The 11,367-nt window shown below is 34.8% G+C and overlaps 1 protein-coding gene across 1 annotated transcript in view; it reads right to left on the bottom strand.

Moving 5' to 3' along the window:
• LOC104912452 (FAS-associated factor 1-like) overlaps positions 1-8,581 on the bottom strand; it is a 53,659-nt gene extending 45,078 nt beyond the window's left edge. The window contains exon 1 of the mRNA XM_031554916.1: positions 8,453-8,581. Within this exon, the coding sequence (XP_031410776.1) occupies positions 8,453-8,527 (75 nt within the window). The 5' untranslated portion in view covers positions 8,528-8,581. The remainder of the gene's footprint in view (positions 1-8,452) is intronic.
• Between the last annotated feature and the right edge of the window lie 2,786 nt (positions 8,582-11,367).

Here is an 11,367-nt window from a genome sequence, read left to right on the forward strand (position 1 = left end):
TAAACACGTTAGCGATCACTGGAAGAACACAAAAAATAAACACAAAAGCTAATAGCCTAGCCACTCAAAAGATAGAATATTGTCAAAACTCTGCTTGGAGCTTTTTCAGTCGACTGAGATGACCTTGCACAAAAAATGCTTGTTTTGATTATGTCTACTTTCCCTAAGCTACAAGGCTATGTAGAGTGACAGCTGTATTTGGGAGCAACTCAAATTTTATCTTAGTGGCACCTAATCCAGGGACTGGTACAAACAGCATGGAAAAGTCAGTGTCAAAATTAAACAATGAAGGCTTTTCTGGGAACAGATGCTTTTTGCCTGCAGCTGTAAAAACCTTAAAACAATCCTATACCCCACTGTCTGGTCACGCAACTATCACAAAGCAAGGCATAAATTTTGCCACTTATTGCAAATGTTTGCTGAGCGCTTCTATAACCCTTTTTAAGAACAGTAACACGAATTTATTGAGGGTGATTATGAGGCCATTTTATCCTTTAAATGAGTGCAAGGCTCTTCAATTTATGCTCGTGGTTCTTTTTAAGTTCATGTTTTACACAAGCATAGAAATATAACTGAAAAACCTTAGGCAATGGGTTTACTAAAAACCCACACACTGTGTGTTTCACTGTGACAATATGGACCAGACAGAGAAAGAAATAATTCACACTTGAAATAGCAACTGTTTTCTTTGCGTAATGATTACAGAACAGTATAGTGCAGTACAATCATTGCACCATTGTTAAGATGCTAAGATCACTTCAGTCTCTCAGTTCCACAGCTGCGATGTAAAACATTCTCATCACCTCAATTCTCCATTAAAGTTTATCGTCCTCTTAAACGAATGCACTATTATAGCCTATATTTAGGTTCAAAAATTATCTGACTGAAAAAGATGTATACATGTATGACTGAATTAACTAAATAATCAGTTCCCAATTAAATGAGCAATTTACAACATCGAGACTCTAGCTGCACTCCATATGAACAGAAGAGGTTTTTAGATCAGCTTCTGTTGTGTATTTAGAAGTGATAGCACCAACATAATTTACATAAGTACAATATTTTCAAATATTTTCGCACAGGCAAGCACTCTAAAATTGTGAAGTGTTTCCTTTCTTACTCAAGTTAAAAAAAAAAAAAGAGAAAAAACTTTTCCAGAACAACAGTTCATTAGCACCTCACTATTTATAAGTATAATTGGGTTGTTTGATGAGAAAACATGAGAAAACACTGAGCCTACTATAATTTGCACAAATACAAATTTCATTGTTTGAAAACAAATCAGTAATTCAATGATATATGTATTTTTTAATATAAGTGTATATCATGCAATAATAGGAGTGTTCATTCTACACTAACAGAGGATAGAAAGGTTGATTCGTGGTTCGGTACACTAATTTACAAGGTGTAAACTACTTTTTAATCGTGAAAAACATTAACTAATTTTTCACCTTTGATTCAACTGAATGGTATTTATAGAGATCACAGTGCTGCTGCATGTAGCCACAGCATACTGCCTTCCCACTTTAACCAGCACGGGAACCAGGAACGTGGCTGTTTAATATGTTCATAAAGCTGCTTAGGTTCTCTTGTCATTTCACGGTAACACCTTTTTAATAGCTATCATTATGATAGAAGCCATGCATAAAAATTCCCCACCTCTGGAAGTAAAACGGCAAATATTCAGAATCAGAATAGCGGGTGATGGTTTTAATTGCAGTTTTTAAAAAATTCAGGGTTTTAAATTAGGTCTTGATCCCCAAAATCCTCAGCATCCTTAAATTACACCAGCAAAGCCGTTCAATTCAATGTGATTACTTCTAAAATAAGGACAACTCACATGACTGAGCATTTATAGCACAGGACCTATAATCAAAATTATAACAATGACTCCTCATTACTTTCAAATTCAAATAAATTGATCCTCATCCTTGGAGAGTTTCTCTCAAATCCAACCACATTTATGGAAGGAGTTTAACAGAGACCGGGAACGAAATAAAGACAGAAAGACGAGAGATAGAAACACGCACACAAAACTCCCAGCACTGACAAATCGAAAGCTAACAGATGTGTGACTTCTAATTAGTTATAATAATCTGTGCTTCAGTGCCACTGGAACACGCCTCTCCTGCCTTTGGAAATTAAACAGCTTCCGCTGGAGTTTTAAACTCTGAGTGCTTCTAAATTTATGCAAGAAAAAAACTTGCCTTCAGTAAATTTTAGATATTTACAGTGATAACTTTATGAAAGGAAAATATTAAATTATAATTATCCTAAACAGACACAGTCTTGTGAAACTAACCCTACATTCATATGAAAATACAAAGCATTGACTATAATGAATTTGATTCATCCTCAGACACAAAGCTTTACCACAGTAAACTCAGTCAACTGTTGCTCTTGCTTTTATATTCATAGTACTTAAATAGCGCACTTTAAAACAAAAAAAACTCCAATTGGCTTTTCATACATCCACCCTCCCCAAAAATAACGCACTTGAAAAACCCAAATGATATGAAAAGGCTTCAAGGCCTCTTTTCTCCTTTTCACAGCACTTTTTTTTTATTTCTGTTTGCAGTAATCTGCCTTTCACTTTCTCATTGCTACAGAACAAACGAGGAGGCTCAGCACTTTGAAAAGGGGGCTCAATGTGTAATGGGTCCACTAGAATTAATTTAGTTGCACCAAATCCATTGAGCAGCGAGGTTTTTTTCTCTTCTCAAATCATTTTGAGTCGGACGCAGCCCCCAGCCTTTGTAATTCTAGTAAAGCACTTAAAGTGCACAGTAGGTGTTCATCAGGACCATCTGGTCAAAAGCAAAACAAGCTGCTGATTTTGCCTTTGAATAGAATGAAGCAAGTGTGAATTAGTCTCTTCAATTAGCACTATTACAACCTGTCAAGTGCATATTGTAAAACAGGATTATTACAGTATTGGTCACCAGTGCAATTATTTACTCTCTGCCTTTTCTTGCATATAAAAATGTCCATGTTTACCAGTTTTTGATAACTGAAGATCGTTTCTTTAATGATGTGCACGTCCAAACCCACCAAAACCAAATTACAGGTTATGAAACATGTTCTGCCAGGAATATAGTATGCTTCATAATTAAAAGAGAAGTAAAAGAGAGCCTTTCCATTACCTCCAATTGCATTTTCTGTTGCATGAAAAGAGAAATGGTTCTATGCCTTCATCAACTCAATCTCTTAGAAACAGATCTCTAAGGCAGACATTAAGGTATTTTAAATGCCTCATAAAGTTATCACTTCCAAGGAGGTACCAAACAGGTGGATTCCCCTTATTTCCCAAGAAACTTCTTTTTCAGATAATTGATAACATGGCAACTTACAGAAAGTTTATCACAGGTCCCCCTCAGTATAAAGAGTTCAGTTTTGCAATGTTCTGTTCTTCAGGAAAACCCCCTCTCTCCCTCCCCCCAAAAATCAGAAATCATCATTCTGCATAAAAATCGACTTTTCTCTGCTGCTTTAAGAAGTCCAAACTAGCTAGCCAGACAGCACTCACTTCCCATGGCAGAACAGCAAGGCTACTGCAGTGATAGATGTTCAAATTCCATTTACTGTTCTCATTACTCACAATAAATTCAATAGAATTTTTACCTGACCAATTGCTTTAGACAAAAAGGAACAAATTGCTTTTCACAAAAAGGAACTTGAATATACACAGCCACAACATATTCTGCTGGTTTCTCTGATAGAAAGAGAACAACAGTACAGAATGTTTGTGCATCTTTGCATATAAAAAATGATCTGCTAACTGCTGGTTTTTATTTGCCTAAGAATAGTGTAACTAATTTAAAACAATTAAACAGCTCAGAAATCTGACAACTTTTCATGTATGTACAATACTTGGAGATGCTCATATTAGCATCTTTGGCAAATGTATTCTACTGCAATTAGTTACAAAGAACATGATCCACACATACGTGTTGTGCCTCGTCAGTGTCTGACCTTTACTATGGGTGATCTCACTCAATAATGAGTTTGAAAATATTTTGTACAAATATCAAAAATCTGATCTGAAAAACATACAAAGCTCTCAATGGAAATCTTTTTCTATATTGAAAGTAATTCATCAGCTTATCTATATTTACGTATTACAATTATTCAAACCTCTTAAATAAGGTTTCTGCCTGCATAAACATTCAGTGTTTTCGAATCTTGTTTTGCATTCATCAACTTCTCTAAAATAGTTTTTAAAAAAATCAGTACAAACTATCATTAGGGTCTGGCAGCACAGAATTTCTAGCTCTTCTCATCCCAAGCAGCTCTATGTACACACAGTTCCTCCTCCTGCCTGCAGTGCTATTGGATACATTGCTTTTCATATTCCACATTAGCCAGTAAATCTATAGGGAACAAAGAACAAATATATTACCTATCACAGGTGACACGATGCTACAATGCTAGCCTCTGATTACTTTATTGGCTAAAGGAATGGAATAAATAGCAAATGCAGCCATGCAAAGGCAGTCTGTATTTTAGGGATGCATCTTTGCATTGTTTGCACAGATTTTGTTTTACTAGGAATTACAGTACCTGGTACATGCTTCACCTAGTATTCTCAACTGGACACTTCAACAAAAAATTCACTGATTTACAAGAGGTCCAACATCCAACATTTATCCACCCTTTAGCAGCCACACACTGTGTACACAGGATGCTTCTGTAATCCAGCACACAGGAATAACAAAAAAGGCTTCAAAGTCTCTACCAGCAGTAAAACAGACAAATGCCAACTTCTTTTTGATGGAGATATCCAGTTTAAGATTTTTTGAGACTTTTCCCCGTGTCACCGACTTAAACAACACATAGATTGAAGCAAAACAAAGAGTTTTCTGCAAATTAGTTTGTGTATCCTTCAAGATGAGAACAAAAACTTGCTTTCCATTATTTAGATATTGCTCCTATGCAAAGGGAAATCCTTCTCCTCTATCAAATAGTAAGTACAGCTTGCAAAAGAGATATAGTAGAAACCTTAATTTCTAACTAACTTCATAAGAATAGACAGGGAATCTTTTATGCTTAATGTGGCAATGTGTTATAATATTTAGCATGTGGCCTGTCAAATCAAAATTAAAAAATTCTCATACTTCAGCAAGGATAATCTCTACAAATTATTTTAGCAGAATAAGGAGCAAGTATTCAGATGGAAAGTTCATTGTAGTCTTGCAAGTATTAGCAGTTCAATTTGTTATAACTGCCCTTATTTAACCATACAATACATTGGAAATATATTAATTTACAGTCTTCAAACTGGCACAAACCCTACTAATTTTCACTCTAAAATGCAGATCATGGAAAAAAGTAATCATGATATTTCCCAGAACAGTATCTGCCCAGAATTAATTTAATACTGCAATTCTACAAGAACAAACAGATGTCAGAAACTGCGACACAGATTAATTTGCAATTTAGGCCAACATGTTATCATTAACTTTCCAAGTTAACAACTGCCCTGCCCAACTCACTGAAAAATAATAAACAGAACAACAGAGAGAATTTGACAATTTCATTTCAAAAGTTCCAATGATGCCCTACAGGCTGATGAGTCCGCAGCAAGATAGAAACTTTTTTTAAAAATTGAGAAATTACATCTTAATATTTGAAGAGTTGAAGATGCCAATAAAACATGTAGGAAAAAAAAAATTAAGAACCATCCAAAATCCAGCTACTGATTTAATACCAGAGAAATTGTGCAAGCAGACCTGAGCTTAAGGCTTCTCTGAGAGAATTTTTGGTTGGTTTGTTTCCCCATTAAATAGTAAGTTGCTTTTCAGGTTTTTGTTTTTGTTTTTTTTTAGAAACATCAAATCATCCAAATATCATTTACTATTCGATGCAGTGAGCATAGAGAACTGAAGCAACAGCGTTTTAATAAACCAGAGCTGACAGCTCAACGGATTTTGCATTTAATTCTTTGCAGTAATCTCTGATAGTTTTCAAAGGGTGGTAGGTTTTTTTTTTTATTGGAAACACCTGGAAAAAATACTATTAGCACTCCAAATTTTACAGAATAGATAACAACAAGCCAAACAAATAGCCCTACAGAGACAGTTGCACCCAACTGTGGCAAACAGTAGAACATTTTTAGAATTTTAAATTTTTCTTTTAATAATTGATGTAGTCATTTTGAATCTTTCTGCATAGGATATACCATGTGAGAAGATTGCATTAACACTGCTTAAACATTTCAACTTGTCAGTATGGCCAACTCGATTTCTGAAATATTTGCAGTATTTTCCCATCGAAACAGTAATAAAGGTAGAATAAATATATGCCACTGCTTTATAATCACTGAACATTAATGAATATTTTATGTCTTTTCAAATCTCCCTGTTTAATTTAAAAGGGTGAAATTAAGTCTCCTCCCTGCAATATGCCAATTATCTGTAAATCAAACAATAACTTGGCCATTATACTCCTTTTTGTTAATATACCAGAAGCTAATTTGAAAACACTGAATGGTATTTTCAGGTAATAATTGAATAGTCCTTCCTGCCCTCTTGTGGTTGACAGCTGCAACTTTCATGAAGCTTTCCATGATTACAAAAACGTAACAGAAGTAAACTATTAATTTATTAAAGGGCGAATGGGAGAGTAAAGGAAAAAGAAAATCTGACAGTCTCTTAAAAGGATAGGAATATGTAAGAGAAAAGAAGGAAAGATACCACCAACTCCTCCAAATCACATAAAGTGAGTGAGTTCATCAGTCATTCATTACAACCTACCATCTATGCTAAAAGGAAAAAAAAATACAAGGCCATTAGGGAGTTAACATACAAAATAGTGCTTGTTTTCAATAATTAGACAAATGTTCACCAATTATTTTGTCTCAGCTAAGTCCCCAGGGGTTTCCACAAGACATATTCACCTGTTCACCATCAATAGCACAAGAAGGTCCAGCATTCTTTTTTTTCATTTAGCCTTTGAAATTATCTTCATAATTTTATACACTCTACTGGATGTAACACTTAGACATAGAAAAACAAGGCAAATAAAGGTTTGATGCTTCATATTAATATGGGTACGAGGTTGTAGGTGTATATGGGTTTTTTGGCTTCCTTAGGGGGAAAAAATTATTACTCACTTATAAATCAAGCAGAGTCCATCTAATAACACATTGACTGTAAACAGCCTAAATTCCCATGCATCATCACAGCTTTTTGGGTCCTCTAAGTCTGGTGAAACCAGAGTACCAGTAAACCAGTAATTGATATAGCATATGTAAAAATAAACAAATGAACTGGCAATATGCAAGCAAGCGTGATTTTTTTCAGGATCTCACTATTCAAAACTACAAGTAATTTGAAGATTTATGGGAATAAATGATTAAAATAATTGATTCTAATTTTAAAGACTAGTGCTTGACTCCTCAAAGAAACAAATTGCTGCAACTAGATTTCTGTGCTTGTATTTAAAAAAAAAAATAATAACTTAGTATAGAAGGTTTAAAAAACTAAAACAGGAAACGGGCTTTCACAAAAAGGAAAATTAAAATTTACATCTTAAGAAATAACAAGATTCAGAATGAAAACAGTTGGTAATTACTTCTCACTGTTGCATGGAATAATGCTCTGATAGCTAATATTGTTGGACTTAAAATAATTCTGCCACCCTATCAAATGAAACATTTCCATAAAATGTGTTTAACATTAGAAGATTGAGGGAAGTGTCAGATCAATAGCAAGTACACATTTCATGATAAAAGCAAACATTTAACATTTCTTAACATTTCATAACATGAATTCTTAAGATTCCCACATCTGTATTGCTTGTGATATTTCCAGAAGTTAATGGCTTATATAGAAAGTAACACCCAAAACATGTGGCGTTAGAAACACCATGAAGCATTACAAAAAGAACCTTTCACTTAGAAAAATACACAGCAACTCCTTGTTCTGAATTCAGAAGGTCCAGATTCACATAGAGATATTTGCTCCTAAAGGTTTTAATTTTGAAGTTCTCTACAATATCACCCCTTGCTGGCCATTCTACAGAATAGCAGTGACATCCATTATAAAAAGAAACCATAAGACTACAAAGCCAGTAAGAATTGGAGCACTATGATAACCAGCAATAGTAGAGGTGACTATAAACTGAAGATGGAGCTGACTAAAAGAAGAGTAGATAGCAAGCAATTCAAAGGGCTTAAAAATAAAATATATCTTTTCTCATTACTATGGAATAACTCAGTAAATGCTGCACACATTTTTTATTATAATATAAAAAGTAGCATCTTTCCTGTATAACGTAACAGAAAACTTCTTTGATCAAATTACAGTAATCTTGATGAGCAAATTGATTAAACTAAAAAGAAGACTAATAAAACAAAGGAGTTTCCAACAAGACCATGTGAAACTGTCTTTAACAGAGCTGGCATTAGCTATAATGAGCTACATTTATTCTTCAGCTGTGAAACAGCACTCACCTCCTGAATGGTACTGCTTCCTGAGAAGTTGAGGTTGTACTCCCGCTGGACTTCTCGATGGGTGATGATCAGCATGAAGTTTTGATTTAATGACTCCTGCAGGGCTCTGAAATGGTTGAAAGAAAAACAAGAAAATCAGGGATAAGCATGTTAGAGCTTGTTTTACAGTTAGATGCAAAAACCCCAGGGTATCCTAAACTCTACATGGACAAGTCCAGGCACAACATTATCATCTCTCTTTTCACTCTTAAATGCAAGGAGGCATGCTGAGAACGACCAAAGGCCATTCCTGAACTCCTTCCTTAATAAGGTGACTGCAGCCTTTAAAGCTCTTCTAATGTTAAGTATTCTCAAAATTGAGAGTCACATCATCTTCACAAACATCAGGTCTATTTAGCACTCATTACGTCATTAATACCAGGCTTGTAAGCATGTTGATGACCAGACAAAATATCAAGCTACAATGCACGTTAAAAACCGATGGTAAGTAGAACAAGGCAAAGCATGCTCTCAATTCCTTAGGGTTACCTGAAGCATAAATCAAATGGAAATTCTTCCATTTAGTTTCAAAGCACATAAACCTAGCTAATTAGAACTGGAAAACTAACCACAGCAAAATTTCTCTTGGGTTACTGAGCATTTAGAAGTTAGTTCTGCTCAAAATGTTTTAACTGTACATTCAAATATCTTTAATAATATGAATTAAAAGAAAATCTTAAGATACAGATTAAAGAGGTCAACTTCATGTCACAAACTTGTTTATTGTGATTTTCCCAGTAACAAAACACCTACATGTTAGAAACGCATCCTGATTAATTAGGTACAAAATTATGTAAGTATCTCCTGTCAAAGGACATCTGTCATAGAGAAAGCAATTATAGCAGTGTACAAAAACTTACATAGGCTACAAAACTGCATTATAACCACATGCTACACTTCTAATCAATATTTATACAGACTTGAACCATTCAGCGGCAGATGGAATTCAATTGAGTTTATCTACTTTATTTTTCCTTATAACACTCTCTTACAAGAATGCAAAACCTTTTTTTTTCCTTCAGATCTGTTTCATCACAGTTCAATATGCCATTTCTCTATGCAATAAAGGACAAATTCAGTATGCAGATGAGCTCAGCTGTATCTTAAGATACAAGAAGACAATAAAGACTGCTAGATTATTTGAGTCTTGATTTGTTAGTTATTCCTTCTACTGTAATTACTGATCTGCAGTTTGGCTGCTCAGATGGTAAGGAGCCCATGCAATACTCAACGGATGCTTTAGCAAGAGATGCATTATTTGCTTTAGCATCTCGAGAAAAATTACCTTACAAAAATATCTTCACTCAGCAACGTAATTTGGATTCTGTGACATCTTATACATAACAATCACATACTACAAAACAAAATCATAAAGTGCAAGTTCTCTTGTCTTTTATGTGCTTTTGTAATCAAGAAAACTAATTTAAATCATTGTTAATGCTAGGTATGCTCTAATGTACAATAGATACCATGCATGTAGCTGAATTAAGTGAACTACGCTGAATGTGCAGTCAGCTCCACTTGTCACAGCCTCATAAGAACAGGCTGGAAAAATTTTAAAATACCTAAAGTCCCACAAAGAAGACTCTGAAAAGTTGCATGCCTATTTTCACAGGTCATTCTAATTGGATTCTTAGTGAGTTTAGCATTGCTATAACCATACTTTCTTTTGGCAAATGTTCAGTAGCAACTAAAGTATCCTGCTGTGCTTTTTCAGATTCTGACTTTTTTTTCCTTTGTTTTCAAGCAAGTACAGGAGGCAACTGATGTACATAACTGTCCTAAAAATATTATTAATTACAGCATGTGGATTCTGTTGTCACAGAGGCTCTGCTAGAGCTATTCTTCACTCTTTCTGAAAATCTTCTGCAGATGCAAACTCATGTTTTCATTTCGTAATTGATGTAAATATGGAATTAAATAGGCCAGTTAGATTACACCCTCAGTCCCATAAAGCAAGCATAAAACATACACTTCGATATCATCCAGATTCAAAATACAATATGCAAAAGAAAATTATAGATACACTCAAAGGAAAAGTTTTCAATTTCTGTACTTAATCTGGATGTGACAGTGGAAAGTACTTAGCAAGGAGTAAACATACTTCTCAAACAGTTAAATGAACTGCCTTAAAACTAAAAGCTTCAAAGTATCTGAAGATTTTGACATCTCTACGTTTTGGGTTTCTAAATGAGAATAGCAAATGTTGTTAACAAGTAAATTTTCTGTATTTATGCACAGCCAAGTACAAAGAGTAGGCTGAAAATTAGGGTAGCTAAAAAAAAAGTTGACTAAAAAAAATTCTTTAACAAGTGTTAGCAATTCAAGTGCATAGTCAATTATTCACCTTTTTTTGCAGGAAAATAAGATAACGAAATTGTGCCAGGTAATGCTTGCATAGAAATGCACTGCTCAATTGACCCAATCCATTGAGCTCCCATTTCAAAACTGTGTGGTCTGGAAGCCCTAAGACATGGACCATACCTTAAAAAGTCATGGAGAGGAAGAGCTGTCAGTGCACCTGATGGGCAATAGGTGCCCACACTCCTCTGTGGGATGGGGTTGATTTGAACACGCCACTGGAGAACCAGCCATGTAGGTCCCTCCTAAATTCATTTCCCCAAGCCATGCTCAAACGTACAGTATAAAGTTATCTAAGCATGACACTACTCCTGACAGCAAGTTGATGCTTTTTTCTTTGAGAAGTACATAACTGCCTCTGAACACTATGCAATTTTCTAAAATTATTGCATCCATGTATGCAGCAGTTTCGGTTTCCTTCAAACGTTACTAGTTGGCTACCATCTTCCAAATGAAATATCTGAATTAAAAGAGAAAAGGAAAAGGAAGAGATGAGGAGGAGAGGATAGAAGGAA

This window comes from Meleagris gallopavo, chromosome 10, assembly GCF_000146605.3.
Source record: "Meleagris gallopavo isolate NT-WF06-2002-E0010 breed Aviagen turkey brand Nicholas breeding stock chromosome 10, Turkey_5.1, whole genome shotgun sequence".
NCBI classification, from domain to species: Eukaryota; Metazoa; Chordata; class Aves; order Galliformes; family Phasianidae; genus Meleagris; species Meleagris gallopavo.